Source organism: Phoenix dactylifera, chromosome 1 (genome assembly GCF_051530095.1).
Source record: "Phoenix dactylifera cultivar Ajwa chromosome 1, Ajwa_hap1_PhDact_Kaust_v1.1, whole genome shotgun sequence".
Lineage (NCBI taxonomy): Eukaryota > Viridiplantae > Streptophyta > Magnoliopsida > Arecales > Arecaceae > Phoenix > Phoenix dactylifera.
In genome coordinates, this window is record NC_143190.1 from 15,977,283 (window position 1) to 16,001,115 (window position 23,833).

General features: G+C 40.4%; 2 protein-coding genes across 2 annotated transcripts; both read left to right on the forward strand.

The window, feature by feature from the left end:
• The first annotated feature begins 958 nt into the window (after positions 1-958).
• On the forward strand, positions 959-3,455 carry LOC103697549 (remorin 4.1-like). The gene is made up of 2 exons (XM_008779428.6): positions 959-2,970; positions 3,044-3,455. The coding sequence occupies exons 1-2, from the start codon at positions 2,383-2,385 to the stop codon at positions 3,233-3,235; spliced, it is 780 nt and encodes a 259-aa protein (XP_008777650.3). The 5' UTR covers positions 959-2,382; the 3' UTR covers positions 3,236-3,455.
• Positions 3,456-14,151: 10,696 nt separating this feature from the next.
• LOC103697548 (translocation protein-like protein) lies at positions 14,152-23,355 on the forward strand. The gene is made up of 5 exons (XM_008779426.6): positions 14,152-14,326; positions 18,273-18,587; positions 20,850-21,051; positions 22,439-22,667; positions 22,851-23,355. Exons 1-5 carry the CDS (start codon positions 14,252-14,254, stop codon positions 23,092-23,094), a joined length of 1,065 nt encoding a protein of 354 aa, XP_008777648.4. The 5' UTR covers positions 14,152-14,251; the 3' UTR covers positions 23,095-23,355.
• Positions 23,356-23,833: the final 478 nt, after the last annotated feature.

Here is a 23,833-nt window from a genome sequence, read left to right on the forward strand (position 1 = left end):
GGTGCTTGGGCTGGGATGAAACCAGCAGTGCCTCTTCTCTGTTTGGTCGAGCTCTGCTTTAGTCTGTGATTTGATGGTTGTACATGCTAAAAATCTAGTGTATTTCGTTTCATTTTCTATCCCAATTTTTTGCGACACTTCTGATAGATTTTGCTAGAAGGAGATTCAAATACCATTATACTCTCCTTTATGCAAATATGCAGGCCATCCTATCTTAAATGATTTATTACAATGGAAGCAGGTTTGAAGCTAATAAAATTGCAGATGGGATAGCTGGGAATACATGGGTTAAAGATTCAGATATTGATCCAATGAATCCTATTCCAGCTGAGGTCCAGTTTGCATTAGATATGGATGCCGCTGGTCTGTGTTACTTACGAAGTTCATAATGGCAGGCCGGGGGGCACAGAGATTAAAAGTTGAGCCAGGACTTCACAGTATGCTACGTTGAATCCTTTTATCATCCGCAGCAACAAAGTTCTGTTATTTTGTTTCCTTCCGGGGTCGGTATGACCCTGAGAATGTACCCAAAAAAAAAGATGGCTTCACAAGCTCTGGCATGGAAACGAAGACATCATCATATCATGTCGGCCAACTCAACTCTCACGGTCTCACGTGCCAGATATTTAACCTGGCTCCATGAGCCACAGGTCTCACTCCATGCCAGGTAAACTACGCGTCTAATCCCGTGTACACATCAACACACCCACGAATATTATAGTGGCTAATTGAGACGTTTCAATACTTCTCCACCGCCCAAGATAACACCAAAAGATCACATCACGTCAAGTGGAAACCTCCTCGCTAGCTCAAGGCCCAGGTGCTCCCACTCCATTGGGTCTCCACTAAACGCTAAAAGGAAATGCAGAGGCATATCCTTATCCCATGACTTGGATGTCTCTCTCTCCCTTCTTTCCAATGGAAGACTTGGTTTGTTGTTATATGTAGCAGAGCTTTCATGCGTGGGGTTAGCTGGAGCCCAAGGATAAGAGGAGTCGTACGCGTAATTGAAGCGCCCTCTATGGACCGGCATGGCGCACCTCCCGCGGTGCATGGACCACGCACCCCTTAGACCGAACGACGAGGGAGTGGGACCCCGACGTTCGTGTCCTTCACCCACGTGTCCCGCCACCCTGAGCGGTTCCACCGACTTATACGTGTCCGCTTCATGCACACGTGGTGGACTGGTGGTGTTCTCAATTGTTTTCATGAAAAGGATTGAAGCATTCATGCATGGGAAAATGGTATGCATTCAAAGCTCCTCTTCAAAGTAAATCTAGTCTTTAGCAGTAGTAACACGGCTGTTCAATCGACCGTCCAGTCTGTCTCTTTTTTCCTTTCTATTCCAGACATGCAGAACACGTTAATCCTTTATAGTGCTATCCGCCAAAAAAAAAAAAATTACAATCTTTGCATTGCATGACTAAGCCTTGACCATTTCCAGTTTATTGAGATAATTTATTTTGGATATATGATGATAAGAATACCTCAGCTTTTAATTTATTGGAGATAAATTCTACTACCATTCTCTTTCCATCGGCACTATAAATGAAAAAAAAGAAAATTATACTTTAATAGTACAATAGTTTGTGTGAGATTTCTCTATTATCGAAGCAATAATTTATTACTAGGGTCTCCGTTAATTGGTGCATAACAAATGAAAGTTTATACCATCTTATGAACCACACTAAAGGGCACAACAAAATAAAACCAATTCAAAATATATTTTTTTTCCCATGGTGCATCAATCTAGAACCATTTGAATTAGTATAATTAAAGACTAAAGAAAGATACCCAAATATGGAAGGTACTTCCAATAATGCACACAGAAATAATAATTTTAAAGCACGTTTGATATGGATTGATCATTCATAGGCAATCAGTTAGTGCCAAGCAAGCGAAAGTTGCAAGTGTCTTTGCCTTTTTCATGAAGAATAATAGTGGCCTAGTGGAAACATGATCAATCAATTTAAGGGATTGACATGAGCTACTACCATTCAAAGTGCGATCAAATCAGGAGAAAAGCACTTGTATTACAATAACCGGTTAAAATCAAAAACAATAACATCCCCACCAAAGTGCTTAGTAGTAGGTAGGTGCACAAACTAGTTTCCTCACAAAGAAACAAAGTGCTTAGTGTGCTACGCCATTATTATTTCCCATTCCCCTGCTCCTTCCATTGGAGCCCTCGGTGTTGCTTTCACTCCATCAATCCCTATTTTTATATGTGGCTCAAACCCTCTCACACCATCATCACTAAAGAGTAAAGAGGTGAAGCCTCCCTTTCCCTAAACAAATGGTCACTCGGATCCCTCATCATCTCCACTACTCCACCCACCTGGTCCGGTCTCGTAAGCTCTTCCCTGCACCCTCCACCTTGACATGTTGAATGATCAAAGACCTCACACCGGAGAAGAAGACCCCCCCGCTGCCGATGAGACCGAATTCCGTGACATCCACGCACTAACTCCGTCGTCCCAGCCGTCGTCGAGCCGCGGCCGGAGGAGGGAGTCGTGGGAGGCCAGCAGCCACCGCTCGTCGCCGCTCTCCGCGGGGAGCGACACCCTCAGCGAGCACTTCTCGACTTTGAGCAGGGAGTTCAACGCCATGGTCGTCGCCGGATCCACCATGCAGAACGACAGCAGCACGAGCAACGGCAACCATGAGACGCCGAACCTCGCGAGGATCGGAGAGGATGAGCTCGAGGAGACGAACCCGCTCGCAATCGTCCCCGATAACAACCCCATCCCCTCCCCCCGCCGTGCACCGCCGCCGGCCGACTCCCTCGCCCCCTCCGAGGAGGTCTCGGTGCACCGGGTGAAGAAGGAGGAGGTCGAGTCGAAGATATCGGCGTGGCAGACTGCCGAGATCGCCAAGATAAACAACCGGTTCAAGCGAGAGGACGTCGTAATCAATGGATGGGAAAGCAATCAGGTCGAGAAGGCCACGACATGGTTGAAGAAAGTAGAGGTAATTAATATCACGAAAATTGAATCCGATAATTCTTAGTGAATTGTTGATGAGATGATCATTAATTATATAGAGAAAGCTGGATGAGGAGAGAGCCAAGGCAATCGAGAAGATGCAGAACGACGTGGCAAGAGCGCACCGCAAGGCCGAGGAGAAGAGGGCGTCGGCGGAGTCCAAGAGGGGGACGAAGGTGGCGAAGGTTTTGGAATTGGCTACTTTGTTGAGGGCTGTGGGTAGGGCTCCTTCCAAGCGCTCCTTCTTCTAGCTATGCTTCGGCTCCCTCCCTCTGTTTCACGTTTTGTTATTTCAACAAATACTTTTGTGTTTGATCTGCTGTAAGTTAAGCAGTCCTTGGAACCTTTCAGTTATAGTGAGTTCTGCTGTGATTTGAATGGAGACAGAAATCATCTTAAGGCTGAAGGCCAACTTTGCTGTAGATTAAGAATGCATGTTTGATAATAAATGTGGTGATGAGTTTGGAGCAAGTAGAGAGTTATCTTCTACATTTGTTGATGTTATGATAGGCATGGCATCTGGTATCTTGTGAGAAGCTAAAAATATGGCTAACCTAATGAGGGCTCGGCCATGGGAGATGGCCAGATGTTCATATTGGGATGACAAGGTTGTTTGAGTACTTCGATTTGCGGTGGAATGCTTAGAGCGGTGGTGTTGGCCGGGAAATGTTGGGGAGATGTACAGAGGAAGTATGGAGATTAAAGACAGTAGCCCCCACCATGCTTGTGGCTATAGAGAGGTTAGAAGAAGTGCTAGGTAGCACACAAGTTGGGGAAAGAAACATGCCATGTGACCCAGTACTGCTTGCTTCCCTTATCTATGATCATCCTATGGCCCAATTGCTTGTTAGCTTCGAGCAAGTAGGTCAGTATTAGGTCAATGTGGTTTGTCTTGAGGATTGATTGATTGGTTTATTAAGTTGGTTCTAGAAGAGGCATGGAGAGTGGGAGGTTGGCTTATACTAGACTCCTAGCTTATGGCCATACAGTGTAGGCCCCAATCCAAATAATTCATGAGTGTTATTATGCATACCACATCATGAACTACGAATGAAAGGAAGAGGTTGGAGTGCTTTGAAAGCTGTGCAAAACATGATCCAATGGTTGGCATTATGAAAGAAAATCAATCATTTTTTCGTGCGAAAGATACAACCTAAACCCATCATGAACACCTCTAATAGCATTTCACCTCCAATATCAATATTAATTATTGTTCAAAATTAAACTTTGGAGTTCGATAGGATTCAGACCAATAGCTTTTTTTCTTCTTCCTAAGTTTGTGTCTTGTTTACACACATTACACAAAAGCTCTCTATGATATATAGAACAAAAACTGAACATTTGGAGATAATACCCAAGCATCCATGCATGTGCTGTCTAATTCTTGCTTTATGCTTTCTAAAACGCTAATAAAAAACAAGATTGTTAAGTTAGTTACTATGTGTTCCAAGTAAGGGGAACTCTCTGTTATAATATCACATAATCAAGCGTTTTGGCTTGTTACAACTTCTATGTATACATTGTGCCAACTCTATGGGCAAGGAACCAATTAAGCCACGCAATGAGTTATAACTACTTATTATATCACCAATGTGATGTTGGCTAAATTATGCTATTAAATTAACAAGAGTGGCTGTACTATCAATAAATATATTAAATTTATATTCCCGGTTCTCAAGATACATTGGTATTATGACTCCTCAATAAACATTACAACACTTGGCAAACGTGTCGAGGCACCATCATACGCACAAATCATCTGGCAAATCTGAGTGGCTATGATTATGTGAAACATGTCCTGATCTCATGTTCTCAATGCATATATTGCCCAAAACCTTTTCACCTAATTTCTTGCTCTATATATTTCTTTCTCGGTGCAAACAAGAGGCGCAAGCCCCTAAATAACGAAACAAAACGACTACTTTCTGAGAAAATTGAACTCCCCAAGCATTTAAGTGAACCAAATGCAAGACTTCAACAGGAAAATTAGTCTCATGCAACTCTGCCTCATTTGCCAACCAATCTGCCAGTTTCATTATTGAAGCAGCATTAAAGGTGGTCTCTTGACACTCCATACCCGAGTGGTAATTATCTGTTGCTATAACGTGCTCTTCCTCTTACTCCACATGTGCCATATGGTCCCCGTGTCAGGGCCCTCACACTACTGCAACGCTGCAATGGGCCCATGATACATGACTCCTGGCGTTGCACCGTGGCCCAATGGATATAAAGAGCAGGAAGAGGAACATGCTCTGTGTTGGAAATAATTTGCCTAAAAGCTACTATATCTTTATTTTATAAAAGTATTATAAAAAAGTAATCTACTAGAATAAAATCAGAAAATCGAAAAATGCTTGTCTGAATTGAGGCGTACACTGCCCTAAGAATGTGATTCGTCCCCGACGTGTAGGTTTGCGGCAATCTCGTCCCCAAGGTACAACAACTCGGTTCAGTCTAATCCTTCTCTAACGAGCATGATCGTTGGGGAGGCTTGACCCGATCGACTTTTTTAGATGTCTAGATGAAAAAGAAAACTTGAAAGAGGCTTGGAAGTAGAGAAAAGAAAAAAAGAGAAAAGAATTTTCTGTCTCGTCTTAGAAAAGCAAAGAAGTACTAATCCAAAGCACCGGACCTAGAGCCTGTTTATAGATTGTCCGGTGACCGATATGGTGCGACGTATTTGAAGATGTGATGTTTTAGAAACATCGCATCCCTACGGAAATCGGAACCAACGTTAAAAAAAATGATAAGAATTTTAAATTTAGGAGAAAAGGCTAGTTTATTTAATTTTTAAAATTAAATCTTTTTTTCTAAGTTAAAACTCTAATAATCCCCCACAAAAGAATTAAATTTTTAAAAAAATATAAAGAAGAAAACCTGGAGAACTTATACTGCGTAATGGGTGAGGTGTCTTGTGGACTTGAACTTCACTTAGTGTTAATAGTATCTATTTGAAGGATTCATAGTGAATTAGATCTTGAACTAGGTTTTTTGACTCAGAGTTCTATTTATCACAAATACAATACAGATCAATTGGGTCTTTATGCGGTTAGTGCCATTTACAGACCTTGCACTTAGTAATTTGATTTTTCATGAGAATTTTATTAAGGTTAGCCCAAACCCCTAGTCACGGCCTGTACGACAATTCTCACATAGATAAGTCCTCCAAGGGTATTTGTGACCTAATACCCTACAGATTTCCTATCTTGGACTCATTAAGAGTATAACTCAAGATTTTCACTATATATTTTTGTCACCGATAAGAGCACTCATAATAGGGATAAGATAAGATATACTCCAAAAAATGTGTTCTGACACAATCACTCAATCAGTTTCGTTTCTACTACATTGAACCTCTTTCGTGGGATCTCTAATTGTAGACGTTGGGTATCCACTGTCTAGGATTTGTTTCGGTCATGTCCTGTTTGTCACATATAGGATAGAACGTATGATTTCGGAGCATTTGATTTGATCAACTGGTTCACCTAAATTATTTTTGAGATGAATACTTAGATCATAAGGAGTAGAAATAGATTTTTGATCAGAATAACCAATTTTTTGAATCATTTTCTTGATGGAATAAGCAGGAAGAGGGCTATCCCTTCGAGAGATCTGATCAGCTTCATCCCTAGGATGATATCAGCTTCACCTAAATCTTTCATATCAAAGTAATTTGAAAGAAATTGTTTGATTTCAAATATAATTTTAAGAGAAGTTCCAAAAATTAGAATATCACCGACGTATAAACAAAGGATTATATAATTATCGTCGATGATTTTGAAATACACACACTTGTCATAATCATTGATGGAGAAACCAAAGGAAAGAATTGTTCTATGAAATTTTTCATGCCATCGTTTAGGTGCATGTTTGAGACCGTATAGGGATTTAACAAGTTTGTAAACTTTGTTCTCTTGTCCCTTTATAATGAATCTTTTAAGTTGTTCCATATAGATCTCTTCATCTAGATTTCCATTTATGAATGTAATCTTCACATCCATTTGATGAATGATCAACTTATGAATGGAAGCAATAACAAGAAGGGTATAAGGATAGAGATTCTAGCTACAAGAGAATATGCATCAAAATAATCTAAACTCTTTTTCTAGTTATACCCCTTAGCCACATATCTAGCCTTATACTTTTTTATTGATCCATCACGTCTAAGCTTCTTACGAAATACCCACTTACAACCTAAAGGTTTACTACCTTGAGAAAGCTTAATTAGGATTTAGGTCTGGTTTTGGATAATTAAGTTGAATTCAGAGTTGATGGCTTCCTTCCATAAAGGGGCATCAAGTGAAGATATTTCCTCTGCAAATATGGAAGGTTCATCTTCAACTAGAAAAGTAAAGAAACCTTCAACAAAGTCCTTTTTCTTTCTAGTTCTTGTGCTCCTTCTAGGTTCAGAAGGTCCATGATCAGGGTTAGACCTCTTCCTCTTTCTATAATTAATAAGAAACCTCTGATTCAACAAGGCTAAGGTTAGATGATAGATCAGATTAATTTTGATTAGTTATTTAATTTTTTTTAAAAAAAAAATATTTTCAAAATAAGTAGCATCTCTAGCCTTGATGAGAGTGTTATTAGAGATGCCACTTATTTCGAAATTAATTACAAGAAATCTATTTGTGTTACTATCTAAGGAATACCCTACAAATATTGAATCTATAGTTTTAGGGCCAATTTTTTCTTTTCGTAGGTTCAGGTATACCTACTTTAACTAAGCACCCCCATGCTTTAAGGTAATGTAACCTAGGAGTTCTACCATTCTGGAGTTCAAAAGGTGTCTTATTACTATCCTTAAAAGGTATTATATTTAGGATGTAACAGATTGCTAAAAGAGATCCCCCCTAGAAGCTCTCAGGTGCTCCTGAACTGATTAACACTAAATTAACCATGTCCATAAGGGTACGATTATTCCGTTCCGCTACACCATTCTATTGCGGAGAGTAAGGAGTAACCTCCTGAACGATCCCATGTTCTTGATAGAATAGAATCATTTCTTTCAAGGTATATTCTCCACCTCGATCATACCTAAGTCTTTTAAGAGTTTCTCAGTTTGGGTTTCAGCTTCAACCTTATAGATTTTAAACTTGTCTAAGACTTTTGGGTTTCCTTGAGGGTTGGGGCGGGCCAGCGGGTGGAGGAGGACTCTGCAGTGAGACAGGTGGTATTGGAGTTCTTCAGATCTAGGTGGACAGAGGATGATGGTACACATGCTATAGGTCAGCTCCCCAGACCGACGGTCAGGATTGAGAAGACAGAAAATGCAGCTTTGATTCGGCCAGTATCATAGATGGAGGTGCAGGAGGTAGTATGGAGTCTTGCAGAGGATAAGACTCCAGGATCGGACGGATTCCCACCCTTCTTCTTTCGGAGGTATTGGTGCATTATTCGGAGGCGAGTGGTGGAGGCAGTCCAGCTTTACTTCTGCTGGGCGGTGATGGCAGATGATTGGAAGGTCACTTTTGTAACATTGATACCGAAGCGTCAGGATGCTTCGGAGCTGAGTCACTATAGACCCATTAGTTTATGCACTACCATGTACAAGGTGGTGGCGAGGATCATGGTGGAGAGGATGAAAGATATGCTGCTGAGGGTCATCAGCCAGGAGTAGGGGGCTTTTGTGGGGGGAGGGGGAGGAGTATTTCTGATCACATTTTGTTAGCGCAGGAGATGATGGGGGACCTATTGCGCGCCTCGAGGAGGCGATGCTTGATGACAGTCAAGTTGGACATGGAGCGTGCCTATGACCGGATGCGGTGGAACTTTCTTCGGCGAGCGCTAGAGAGCTTCGGGTTCCACCATATTTGGATTGACTGGATATTGGGATGTGTGCAGAGGCCTAGCTTTTCCATTTTGATCAATGGCACGCCATCACCATTCTTTCGAGCTACTATGGGCTTCGTCAGGGATGTCCTCTTTCCCCGTATCTATTTATTATTTGTTCTAATGTACTCTCTCGTGCTTTGCATGTTGTTTGCAGGAACCGGAAGTTAGTAGCCTATAGTCCAGCCCCTGGCGCCCGCCCCATTTCTCACTTACTTTTTGCAGACGACTGCCTTTTGCTCACCAGGGCGAGAGTAATCGATGCAAGAGCCCTTTAGGGGGTTTTGATAGAGTACTATGAGATGTCCGAGCAGAGGGTCAATCTCTAAAAATCAGCCATACATTTCAGTCCGAGCACGGAGCAGAGGGTGCGACGGGAGGTTAGGGTGATTCTAGGGATGCAGGAGGAGGAGGGGGCCCCGGTTTACCTAGGGTCCCCCTTACAGGGAGGAGCTTGCGGGTGGCGGAGTGTTCTATCTTGTTGGAGAGGGTGCAGAGCAGACTAGAGGGTTGGAGAGCATCATCACTCTCTATGATGGGCAGATTGATGCTGATCAGGTCAGTTTTATGTTCTATGCCCATTTATCTGATGGCACATACTGTTATGCCGAAGACGGTCCTGGATGGGATTGAGAGGCCCAGGAGGAGTTTCCTATGGGGTTCTCATGGGGGGAGGGGGTCATGGAGTACATCTAGTGGACTAAGAGTGAGTATGTTTGCCTCTGAGTGAGGGTGGATTAGAGGTGCAGTTACCTCTGGCGCGGCGCGAGGCTCTTCTAGCATGGCGGGCAGTGTAGGTTGTCTTGGAGCTGCATGGATTTTGGAGTCAGATCATGAAAGCTAGATATGGTCGAGCCGGATTTACTGCGCAGGCGGTAGGCGGTCGGAGGTGTTCTTTCATGCGGCGAGAGATTGGAAGGTACTTGCTGATGGCTTTGGCATATTTCAGATGGTTGATCGGCGATGGACGGAGCATTGATATTATAAAGGATCCATGGGTGGATGCACTACCATTGAGATTATGGCCGACGATGTTTAGTAGTGAGAGGGCATAGGGGCTTCGGGTTTTTGACCTTCTCGGGCCGGGGGTGGCGGAGTGGAGCACTACTTGCAGAGCGAGTGTCGGGGTCGGTGATGTTTCCTAAGCTATGCAGCAGGCGTCAGGGCCGAGTTTAGATTATGGCTGGGTGTGGAGGTTTGGGCTATACCAGAGGGTCGCCCTCTTCCTCTGGAAGGTGGCCTTGGAGCGTCTGCCGACATGCTCAATGTTGAGTAGACAAAGAGTGAGTCTTTCCCCTCTATGCCCGGCTTGTGGGGTGGATGAGTCGGTGGATCATGTGCTCTTCCAGTGCAATTGGGCACGGGGTGCTTGGAGTCTGACTGGGATTCCAGAGGATGCTTGGAGCCGGAGGGTTTGTTTTTTGGAGGTGTTTCGGCAATGGGCTGGTATCCCTCAGATGCGCAGCATAGCTATTCGGGCGTTTTGTACAGCTTATCAGATATGGCTGACCAGAAACGTCCAGGTTTTCGGCGAGGGCAGCCCATCACCACGGTTCGTGATGGAGCGAGCTTGAGCTCAGGCAGCAAAGATCTTGCATGCAGACCTAGCCCATAGACTTTTGACAGCTCGGGACATCGGGGGCCCCTATACTGCTTCGGTTGCTCCACATAGGGTATTCTTTACCTGAGAACCTCCACCCCCGAGCTTCCTCAAGGTCAATTTTGATTGCTCAGTCTTGGATGGAGGTAGCAGAGGAGGGGTTGGCTTCGTCATCAGGGGGCCGAGTTCTGGTGTGGTGGCAGCGGGTGGCTGGCAGATTTTTGATACCTCGGTTCCTGGGGCAGAGCTGCGGGCGGCCTGGATGGGTATGTGTTATGCGCGGCGAGTGCTTCAGGCGAGCTCAGTCCTACTGGAGGGAGATTCGGCCACTATGATCAGTTGGGTCCGAAAGGGCTCGAACCGCTATGGGGGCGTTCACCCCTTGCTCCGCGACATTTGGGAGATGGCGAGGGAGTGTGTTACATTATAGGCCATGCATGTATATCGCGAGGCCAATGGGGCGACCGACTAGGTGGCGGCATATGTTGCGAGCCACTCAGGAGATACCCTATGGGTTGGAGAGAAAGAGATGCCTGGACTACTTCGGAGCCTTTTGTTTTCCGATTCCATTGGGTGTATTCATACCCGTGATGTATGAAATGCACATTCTAGAAAAAAAAAAGACTTTATTTTTAAATTTGATTAGATATGTGTAGCAATACATGGAGAAGTCATCAATAAATATTACAAAGTAACGATTTTCTCCTCAAGTTAGAATTATGGTAGAGTCACACACATCACTATGAATTAGGTCAAGAAGGTTAGAACTTGTATTAATAGATTTTAAAGATTGCAGCAAATAGTTTGCACAGAATTTAAAGCTATAGAAAATCTGTATAAATTTTAAAGCTGCAGTAATTTTCTACACAGATTTTTAATCTGCAGAAATTTTTTGTACTATTTTCAAAATGCAGAAAATTCTGTATAGATTTTAGATATGCAGAAAATTTTCTATACGGCTTTTAAAGTTGCAGAAATTTGTTTGTACAATTTTTAGAGTAATATGACTTTCTTAAAAGGTTGTTTTTTGTGAAGAAAACAACCTTCTGAATGAAGTTAAGACTTTTAAATTTCTATACAATTAAACTAAATCTAATTCTATGCTATCAAATTAAATTTTGATAAACAAATATATATATATATATGAATGATAATTTCTAGTACAATCAAGTTTACATTCTTAGACTGTCGGAATAACTTTGCCTAAAAATTACTATATCTTTATTTTATAAAAATATTACAAAGAAACAATCTAGTAGAATAAAATTAAAAGATTGAAAAGAGTTTGTCTAAATCGAGGCATGTGATATACACTGTCTTAAGAATGTGATTCGCCCCCTACGTACAAGTTTGTGGCGATTTCGTACCTTAGGTACAACAACTCGACTCAGTCTGACCTTCTAATGAGCACGATCACAGGAGCCTTGATCCGACCGACTCCTTCAGATATCCAGATGAAAAAAGAAACTCAAAAATGGCTTGAAAGAAAAGAAAAGAGAAAAAGAGAAAATAGTTCTTTGTCTCATCTCAGAAAAAAAAGAAATAGTAATGTGGACTGGGTAATCTAAAACAGTAGACCCAGGCCTATTATAAACTCTGTTCAATGACCGATACAGTGTAGCATTGTCGAATATGTGAGAAACATTGCATCTATATAGAAACTGGAACCAACATTTTTTTTAGAAGAGTCGCGACTTTTTGAAAGAAGTATCTAAAGAAAATGATAAAAATTTTAAAATTTTTAAACCATCTAAAATTTAGGAAATAAAACTGGTTTATTCATTTTTTAAAATTAATTTTTTTTCTAAGTTAAAACTCCAACCCTCTCTCTGCAACCGTCCGAAACAATCTATTCTCTCCAAACCCTGGTCTAACCCATCAAACTTATTCTCCTTGGTTTGACTGCAAGCTATAAATTTAAAATTTTCAATAAAAAGATCTTATTGAGCTTACAATGGCGAATCTCCATGATTGATTGCCATAAATTCTTGAGGCATGATCACATGCTTGAGCCATAACTCGATGGCGGGCTTCCATATTTGTTTTTCTTCCTCACGGAGGCCAATTTGACTCTCTCCTATGTGTGGTTAACTTTGACTAGTCCAATCCTTAAACTTTTATCCTCTTTAGATTTTGGTTTATGATTAAATTGGATAGATCGAATATCTCCACGCCTTCTCATTGTACCCAACAACACCAATTCAATCATCGATCAAGTTTCTCACATCTAGTGGTCGTACTTTGCGAAACCCTTGCTCCATCGTTGCTCATTCTATGACTAGAGATGAAGAATCAAACGCCCGAGAGGAGTTGGACAGACTAGTATGGATGCCGTCTGGGCGATCTCAGGTGAGGGCCAGGGATATTCACTCTTTTCTGAGCCGAGAGCCAGCCCGGCAGATAGAGGGAGGATGGATCTGGAGGATGCGGGTTCATCCGCGGGTGGCGCTCTTCATCTGGAAGGTGGCATGGGGCTGCCTACCGACCAGGAGCTTGCTAGTGAGGCGGGGCATGAGAATTACTCAGTGTTGTGAGGAGTGCACGGAGACCGAGGAGACGATTGATCACGCTCTTTTGCAGTGTCCCAGAGCTAGGGAGATTTGGCGTCTATCACCATCCGTTTTACCCCACTCAGTCGAGTCGACACAGGACCTGATTCATTGGCTGAGGGTTTCCATGAGGAGGCCTAGCACTGTTGAGGCCGGCATCTGCTGGGTATATCTGGTTTATTCTATTTGGTTGGACAGGAATGCTGGCATCTTTGAGGGTAGGCGATTACCCCCACGGAGGGTGGTGGACAGAGCCATGCTTTATGCCAGGGAGATTACTACAGCTGCCATTAGCTTCACTTCTGAGATAGCCAGGGACATCTGGGGTACTTTTTCAGCTGTCACAGCGCCCAGGTTTGCCCTAGTTTCTTGGGTACCCCCACCCCTTGGTTATCTAAAAGTGAATTTTGATGGTAGTATGTCGGTGGACGGGGTGTCGGGAGGAGCTGGCTTTGTCATTAGAGACTATCTGGGTAGGCTCATTGCTGCTGGTGGGTGCCGTACGCCGGGATTCACCGTAGTTGGGGCAGAGTTGCGGGCAGCCTGGGAGGGCATAGCATATGCGAGGCGGGTACTTCATGCTGAGCATATATGTCTTGAGGGGGATTCCTCTGTGGTGATCGACTGGATACGAGGAGTGGATAGATATGGTGATGGTCATCCCCTCATTCGTGAGACTCGGCGATTGACTCAGGAGATGAGCGATTTCCAGGCATCACATGTCTTTCGGGAGGCGAACAGTGTGGCAGACTGGGTTGCCTCTTTTGTTGCCCGGCACTCTGGGGAGGTCATATGGACATCTGTAGGAGATATTCCTCCCACCCTTTACCCTTTGCTTTCTTTTGATTTGGCTGGATGTACTCAAGTTAGAGTTATATGAAATGCCGTTTCTACCAAAAAAAAAGAAAAAGAATCAAACGCCTCTAGCTTAATTGCAAAACAAAGAGGACGTTCATCCGCTATTCGCAATCACATCCTAAAGTCGTTCCCAAGCACAAAGGTTTGATATGAACGTAGCATTGCAGCCAAAAGATCTCCTACAAAGTATAGAAAGTTTCTAGTAGCTTCACTTGCCGTTCTAGCTGGTTATGATCCGGGACTATAAGCCGAGATGGGCCCTCGGTTCTTGCGACAATTGGATCGGGTGCATCTAATGTTCAGGGCCCGGCTGACGCCAAAACGGCTTGCTTTTAAAGGGTGCGAGGTTAGGTGGTGCGACGGTTCAGGCGTTTTCCAAGGCCCGACACGCACCGAGGGGGGCGAGAAAGTGAACAAAGCGTTGGAAGATGACGAAGTCGGGAACGGAGCGAAAGAGGGTCCGGCGAGCCCCAGTCGGCGGCATCACGGAGACCCCCTCCAAGGTTCTCCCTTTCTTCTCCCTCTGTCGTTTACTTGTTCGAAATTTTCTAGGGTTTCCGTCTTCCATCGCGTTCTCGGCCTTTTCTTCATATCCGAGGAGGGCCTAAACTGACGCCCGTTGTGTTCGATCCATGGTTAATGTCGCATTTTGGGAGGGATTCTCTTTTCCTGGGGATCGAGTCGCGGGTTTTCGAGAGCTCTCCGTTTTTTATCTCGTTTTTGAGTTCTGCTTGTGGAATTTCTGGGAATTAGGTTTTTTTATTGTTCGAAATTTTCTAGGGTTCCGCTCTCCATCACGTTTTCGATCTTCTCTCTATATCCAAGGAGGGCCTAAATTGATGCCCGCTGCGTTCGATCGATGATTTCTGTCGAATTTCGGAGGGACTCTCCTTGCCGGGGATCGAGTTGCGGGTTTTCGAGAGTTATCTTTTCCTGCTTCCGTTTTGGTTCTCGTTTTTGAGATGTTCTTGTTGAATTTCCGGAATTTTTTTCCTTCATAATTTTTCTTGATTTTTTAGATTCCTTTTTTTCCCTGAATGGGTGGGACAATAAGCAGTTGTTCTGACGTAGAAATATTCTTTTTTTCCCCTTGGAAACGAAAGTGTTTGTTCTGGTCTATATTTGAAAAGTCTATCCATTTTCTTCTTTATTTTTTCTGAAAATGGTGGTTTTGTTAGAATTTGTGGCATATGATCCTTCTTTTCCTGTGAGATATCTTTTCTGTGATTCTTCTTGTAGCGTTGATGAGAAACATACTGCACATGGATTTGTCATTGTAAGCATGTCTCAATTTATTTTGTGCTGTACTGTTGGATGTGTGGGCCTAAGCTTTTTTGGTTGAATAATGAAAAGATGTTTCCTGTCGTTGAGCTGGAATGCACTGCCATATTAAATTCTCAACTTGTAGAACTTAGGTACTTGATGTGACTGATAGTTCTTGTAACTGATATCTTATATGTATCCACGTCGTTTTACCAATTTTGAGGAAATAATGATGACCATCCTTTCCTACTCATTGAAATTATAATCTGTCAGAAATGTTGCTTGTTCCAAGGGGTGAATGTGTGAGCTCAGGAATAGATGTGCAGTTGGTTTGATAGCAAGTTGTTCTGTAGACAGAATATTTGATTTTGCCTCACAGAAAATGACTATGAAGTGGAACATCCTTAGGAGGTCTTTTAGCTGTCTTTCTTTTGTTATTAAGATATCAAAACTTCTCCTTCAATTTGGAGATTATTTAGAGTTAGAGAAGTTTCTTTGGTTATTTAATCAAGTAATCAATTTCTGATTCATTTAAGTTGTTGAGGGATTTGGGTGCTGTATGAAGGACTAATGCATGGGCAACTTGCAGAACTAAAATTGTAACATATTATTTGTTATCAATGGATATCTAACATATGGATTCATGTTCATACGCTGTGATTATAGTTTTATGCTGGCTGTCAACCTACTGCAACCCTTCTTCTTTCTTTGGGCTTGGGTCCAGCTATGTACAAAAGGCTTAGTTGAGTTGAGTTTTTGAAAATCTAGCATATGAAAATTTTGTCAATATATAAAGCTCTAGGAGAGTTAATTTTCCATCAAATTCGTTTCTACAGGTTTCTTTGATTTCAGAGTCTCAGTTTAGACTTCAAAGTTTAAAGAATGTTTTGGTTTACTTTGTTCCCTGATAGTCAATTTTGAAGAAAATGATTTTCCAAGTGCTGCTGCTTCTTTCAGCAATTCCACTTGACTTGTTAGTATTGGATTGAGATTTTCCTCTCATTTTTAAGTACCATTTAAAGATGAAGTGAGGTTGATAATATTCATCTCTAAGATACATGCGCAATAAATAGGCAGTGCCACATTGCTATTACAATATTGATTGCTGGTTTGTTCTATATTTTTGATTTATTTCCTCTCAATTTAATATTTTATGTTTAGTTTTTTTTTCCAGAAATCCTTAGAGGTACATGGTATTACTTCCATGAGCCACCATATTAATGGTAGGCTGTGATTGGATTAAGGCTCTAGTATTTGCAGATTTTCTACCTCTTTATATCTAATAAGCAGTAACATATACATCCATTTGAACATGATGTAAATATCCTGTAATGCTGTTCTGAATAAATAAGCAAAACTGGACCCAGAATTTTGGTGTTTATTTTTTCTTTCAACTTTTAAAAGCACTTCGATTTTTTGCTTTACGAAGTTTAGTATGATATGTAGCTTATACGAATTCTTAATCATCCTTCTTTCGTTTCTCTGTTTTGGAATCTTTTATTTTATATGGTTGCTTAATTTTTCTAGCACACAACATTATGTGATATAGTCTCAAGATTCCATCTTATACATAGTTTATGTTTTTTGTTGTTTCTGTATTTTTCATCCAAAGCCATGTTTAGGTTTGGATTTTCAGTCGAGTCATTTACTAGTACTGTCAAGCAAAAAGGATCCACCTAGGTGTGATAGGAAGCCTAACCTAACTCCAAACCACCACACTTAATTGCTTGAGTCTTAGCCTTTCTTCAATGCCCACGATCATCACTCATCTCTAGAAACGGAGAAGGATGGATGATAGTCTTGGAAATAGAATTGTGCATGTATGGAAGAAGGGGGGAAGGAAGTTATAAAAGAGAAAAAAATACGCAGAAATTTGCAAAAACAGCACAAAAAAATATTGTTCACGTGAACAGTAACCCGACCCGTTACTATTCACGGAACAGTAACCCAACCCGGTTACTATTCACGGAACACTAACTCGGCCTATAAAAATACAGGACAATAGCTAAAAAGAAAAGAAGAGAAGAAAAAATCTTAAAAAGATGAGTGCCACCGTGGGCGAAGTCCTAAGAGACCCTTTTTCTTCCACTTTCATCTTGCTTGTTGACCTATTTCTTCTTGGAGTCACCTTCTTGACCCCATCATCCTTCATCTCGATACCTTGGTAGAGCGTGGCATGAAGATTCTCATTGAATTGGAGGGACCAAACTCGCAGAGGTAATTATCCGACTAGTTTTATCACCATCTTTTGTCTAGCCCTTATTTCTTCGTCCATCAATCCTTATCTCCACTCATCATCATTACCATCGTTGTTATCTATCACATCCTTGAAATCCGAGTTTACTGGTAGTATTTTTTTATTGTTCTGTTGTGGTTATTTTCAGGTTGTTGCACTAGTTATATTTCATTGATTAAGTTTCATTAATAAGATATCTATCATGTTCTGTTTTGCGTTCACATATCTTTATGATGTTCTTTTGGTATAATGAGTATTTGCTGAAGTGTCTAATCAATCGCCCCATAATTGATTATTATGAGATCAATCTACACCTATAGTAATCGATTATAGGTTGCACCATTATGCCTAGGTTAGAACATAAGGAGTCCATGTTTAAGAAAGTAACTAACTACATGAATGGTCCATGTTTTATTGTTGCAAGGTGTATGTTGAAATCTGTTAATTCATCTAGATGTTTATTCTCAGCATGAAAGTATTTATTCCATCAAACTAAAGGTTTCACCATGTCAATCAATCTTTGAGTAGGCTTCATCGCTAATTTTGAGTTCATAAGTGCTGAAAATTTCAATGCTTGTTTTTGTTGTAAATAGCTTCTGTTTCAGTAGTTCCTTTGGGAACGTTGGTGTTATATTTCATGAGTGCTGCACCTTCATTGGCTAAAGCAGTAAGTGAGCTAGGGTTCAATGCTCCAACTATTTGTATGAATATGCTCTGGGGTCCTGTATTCTTGCTGAGGGTGGAAGAGTTTTTGGGGATTTTTGTGGCACTCGAGTTACTTATTTCAAGTGTCAGGCGAATGATCCCTGCATACTATCATGGTTTCACTTTGCTTTATTTCAATTCCCCCTTCATTCTGCATTCTTTTTCTTAATCTTGTTAATCAATCAATACCATGAGAAAAAGCAATATCTGTAAGTTTTTGATATGTTTCTACATAATATTTGCAGAAGTCAGCTACAAAGAAAGATGTGTTTCAGTTGTTTTCTGAGAAGGTTAGAGATAACAAGCAACTTGAGTCCAGGTGGGCTATTTTACAAGAAACAAGGGTCGAGTATTTTAGAGGGAAGGATTTCACTTGTTTCTTGAGAAATCATTCAGATATTAAGGAAAGTTTAGGATCAGATAAAGACCTAGAGGCAGAGGATATTGCTAATATACTGCTACAGAAAAACCTCATCGTAAGATGCGATCGTGTGGTGAAAACTGTTAGGCCTGGGAAGAAAAAGTTGTCTTCATGGCCTGCTCATCTGGAGATTCATCCTGTAAGTGCCTCTTCCTCTGTAGGAGGGATATATGAGAAATCTGTTTTCAGTTCATTTTTATTTTTATTTTTATTTTTATGTTTTTACAGTTTTATACTTTTGTTTTTTTGCGAGAATATATCTGAAGCAAATTTGAATATTTGATGGTAAAGCTTTTTTTTTGTACAGTAGACTAGGACAAGAGACTGCATATGATGTAAAACTTCCATATAATGCTAGACTAGCATGAACCTGCATGGTAGTAATGCAATCTCATTTTATCCTGCCTTTCATTTAAAGAATATGCTGATCATGTGTTTTATGATTTGTTAAGTACATATAAAAATCTTATTCAATACTTTGATGAGCTTATCAGTGGAGACATTTTTTTTTCTTTCTACTTATGTTAATAACTATCAAAAACAAGTTTATACTCTATTCAAACAGCATCACTTATGTGAGCTACCATTTACATAATGGCTCTTCAAAATAAGAAAAGATTTGTAGAGAAGAAGAACCCATATGAGCTGCTCTACTTCCGATCCCATCGTGACAATCTCTTTTGCATGGATTATCCTAGTAGCTTGCTCTATGGTTGTTATCGGATTCTTTTCAATACTTAAAAGCCTATGTGATTCAAAATTGGGATACTTAACTGGAAAGAGATAGATGTGATATACCGAGAGAGAGATGGATTGATGCGACATCATAGAAGTTCTTTTTGCAGATCTTAATTTGAAAATGTGTTGGGGAGGGGGTGTATTTCACACAATAAAAGGAGGTTCATATAATTAAGTTGGCTCAGGTGAGGTTGCTTTTTATACTAAGATATATGAGGCTACATACAAACATGAATGACAAAGGCAACAATTAGGCCAGTAATGTTCTTTTGAATCATGATATTGGGAAATGAAGAGAACCCCTGAACATAAGATGAACATAGAGGAGATCATATTGAGCTAGATTGTTGTATAAATACATTTGCAAGATCGGATCATACTGGTAGGAGTCTAGTTGTTAGGTTAAATTAATGGGTCACTCTCTGAGATTATTGATCATTAGGTTCATATCGTAAGTGCTTTATCAAATCCATGCCATGCATCTTCATTTAATGCCAGCATAAACATGACACTCCATTTGTTGAGTTCTAAGCTGCAATGAAGTCTTGCAAATGGCATTTCTAGAATTCTATAAGTTTTAATGTGCCTCAGAACACGGCCGTGACGCTATTCAATGAATTATGTACCTTTGTGCCATTTGTGTCTTCGCTTTTATCTCTTAGTTGTAGCCTGTTTAAAAAGAAATCACTGCCAATCAAGTATACTACATTCTTAATTTATTTCTGTTGTAGTTAAGACACGTACTAGCAATTCAGGCCTTAAATGCTAATTAGTGACTGTTTCACTTTTATCTTGGTGTTTATGATTACCATGTTCATTTTCATGATGACTTGCTAGCGTCTTACAGTTTAAGCGGATTACATATGATGCCAGGGTTACTGTAGTCCATAGTTATAGAGCAAACTTGGTGCTTTGATAGTAAATAATAAAACCTTTAAGTAGAAAGATACCCTATATTGCAAAATGTTGGTGGATGCTAGTAATTTGAAACTTCAATCAATTCCATCTTTTCGAGCATTATTTCTCGACTTATAATTTTATATGAAATGCTGAAACTTTTAAATAGAAAATGTCGGATATTTGCTTTACATTGGAAAATGCCGGTTACTTTTAATCTTAATTGGTTCAGCATTATGTGTGCATGTGTGCACATAAACCATTTGAATCCTGTTCCAGGTGCTTTAAAATGAACAGTGCAATGAACAGTCTATATAGGTTGGTAAGTTGATTATGTGCAGTTTGCATGCATTCTTTGTATCTTTATAGACATGCTGTCTGGTCTGTATGGTTCTTAACCAAACTGAAAAACCATTCATTTTGTGATCACTCGATGCATCAGGAATAAGTTTCCTAAACATTTGAAATTCTGTTTGTTGGAACTTTAGATGTTGTATGTCATGATAAACAGTGTAGCCTGTTAATATGGATGCCCCCACCTTGTTATTTGACTGCAGGGCATGATCCCTTCTGAATATTGCATAACACACACATACATGCGTATATTTGGATTTTTATGTGTTGGAATAGGCTAGAGCTCTTGTGAACTTTGAGCCATATATCCAATTATTGTTGTAATAAAACAGTTCTCACATTACACATTGATTTGCTATTAAGATCATGAAATTATGTCCTTGATTTTTTCCCCTCCCCTGACCTTGTGCAGGAGCAAGTTTTCTCAGAAAATGATGCTTTTTTTGCATGGACATTTATGAAAAGACAGACACTATGGCAGACAATTATTTCCTTCCTTTGGCCTCTGGTGGCGTTAGCAGTGTGCCTGTTTCCTGTTTATCCTTATCGATGCAAGATAGTTGTTCTCTATTCATGTGCCGGTGCTCTACTACTTTTAGTAAGCCTGATTTTATGTAAGTTTCATTTGTCAGAAGAATTTAATCATTTAGTCAACTTTGTAATAATGAATTTTATTAAACATGGATATCACAATATGAAATGTAAATGGAGAATTGAAAAAATCAGGAACTGTAATAACGAAAACGGATCTTTTACTACCTCATACAATCTATATAACTCCCTTACCTATGTTGGTTTTGCAACCTTGTTGTTCTTGAAAACCTTCCCTCAAGCGAAAAATAAGTTAAAAAAGGAGTACTTTGCTGTTTGACCTGTTTCATACCGGTGTCTGCAATATATGCGGCTTCCAACATAACATTTGAATCCATATCCAGATTAGCTGGAATATTCTTCCCAGTGAAAACAAGAGAATCACATACAATCTCAATCACCATTTAGTGGATCTTATATTACAATATTCGTGGATTTATTTGTTCATAAAGTGAACAGGTCAGAACCTGATATTGGTAGAGTGTCAACTCTTGTATCATTGCCTAAGGTTGGATACCTGGTTCAAGAATATAGAACCTGCAGGGTACAATAAGATTATTGAAGTTGGATATCTGCAATGGAGACAGGATATTTGTCGAGATTACATGCCTTGGTCATATGTTACTCATCTGCATGACATATACATGGAATAAAAAATTTGGATTGGAGAGTGCATTGAGATCTTGCGCTGGTAGGTGATGCGTGCTTTATTTACGATAGCTCCAAATATTAGTATTTGCAATATGGTATTAGTATGATATGCAGAAACACTTCAAATATCACTTAACATTTAAATCTTCAATATCAGGAACAAGTGGAGATACATTAAAATTTTTGACCATATCTCCAAGGGAATTTTTACTCCTTCCCAATTGTTGCATGATAAAGTGTCCAAACTTTAGACCACTGTTGGAGCAGGCTATGAGGACTTTGCTCTTGTAATAAGCTCAGTGAACTGCACTGAATTATGCTTCGCTTTACTGTATTTAACCTACGCAAATAGGGGGTATATTCTATGTGATGTATGAGTTCCTTACTTTTAGCTAGTTTTCTGTAGTATATTTTATCCATTTTTTGTTTTCAAAGACCAGCTTTTCAATGTTAGACCAAAGGAAAGTAGAACCCTCGGCAAGTTGCTTGCGGCTTATGAAGTCTATTGACTCTAGCTTTGTAAAAGCATGGTGAATGGCTTTATCTGGAAGCTTTCTGGGGATCCTTTTGTTGTGCCTGAGCTAATTTTTCCTTTCGTCTTTTTTTGTCCTGTGAAACTATTTCTATCTCTATATATGAAATAAGTATGTCATTTCTTGAAGTGAGTTGGTATTCTTGAGTTCTGGAGACAGTATGCCAAAATAAACTAATTTAAGCCTTCTCTCTCATTTTCCATTGATGGCATTCTTTGCTTTGCAGTTAGGGCTACAGTCTTTGGAGTTCTATATATCCTCCTTGGAAAGCGCATCTGGTTTTTCCCAAATATCAATGCTGAGGAAACAACATTTAGAGAGTTGATCCGGTTTTGGCCTCAGAAAGATGAAGGGGAGCCGCCAAAATGGACATCACGGCTTACTTATGCTCTTGCTGCTGTGCTGATCATAATTTTGCTTCGGCGCCATGCACCTGATGAGGCTGCTAGAGCCAGGTGGGTTTTGAATTTCAATAGACCTGAATAAAGATATTGTCCTGGAGCTAATCTTGAATAATCTAGAGAAAAAGCTATTCTCTCTAGAAAAAGCGATTCTAGTGAAACGCATGTTTATGCATTCCATTAATTTACATGCATCATGGACCTGTAACTCTAACAAGCTTTATTTCCCATTTGCAGGTATCAAAAGAAGGTTTCAAACATTATTGATGATGTCCTTGAGTGGTCCCCAACTTTAGCATTATCAGGGATGATGGACAGACAACAGCCTGTGGTTAATGCAACAGAGACGATACATCCTTTGAATGGAAGTACATCCTCTGCAGCAGAAGAGACATATGTTGACAGGGAAGTTAACTCAGATGAAGTTGATGATGAAAGTACTTTTGATGATGAGGCTGATCATTCTAAACATGAGAGCTGAACGGAGAGATTTTAACCTATTGCCTCATTGCTGTCTTTGTTTATTTGATTTTAGACTTTGTGTTGACCATTAGAACTTAAAGAATTTAAAAGTCCCACCCCCAAAATAGAGTTTTTGATTGTTAAGATGGTTATTTCTGCTACCAACATTAAGATGCTTGGCCATGCTGCCTGTGCCTGCGTAGCCCATATGTATTCTGTGCTTTGCCGGAGTAAGCGAGACATGGTTCGAGTCTTCCTATAAAAGGAGATACTGGTTTCAGACCCCTGCCCATATTTTCAGATGGAAAACCAAACAGTTTGCTGATTCATACTCTCTGCTCTTTAAGGAACCCGTTATTTTGTATGCGGCTCCTTCGGTGGATCTTATAGTTTCATGCATAAAATTGGAGCTGCATCTATACTTCCATAACCAATATATCATGGCAGTAACTGCCGCTCTGGAATATCTTGAAGCTATAGTTTATAAGATTTTCCTGCGGACTTGCCTGAATTATTTCAATAATACACTGTTTCTTCTTTATATCCTCAACTTTCTGCTTGATGATAATTTTGGACAATCTAGTTTACCTCCAAACAGTCATCTATAGATAATGGTATTTGTAGCTTGTTTCATGCTGGCATTTGACATAAGGAACTAGAAAGAAGAGATGGTATAATTTCTTCCAAACTTGGGGAATGCTTAAGACTGGGTAGTCTTCTTTTTTAAGCAAGATTTGGTGAAACAATGAGTTTGCAAA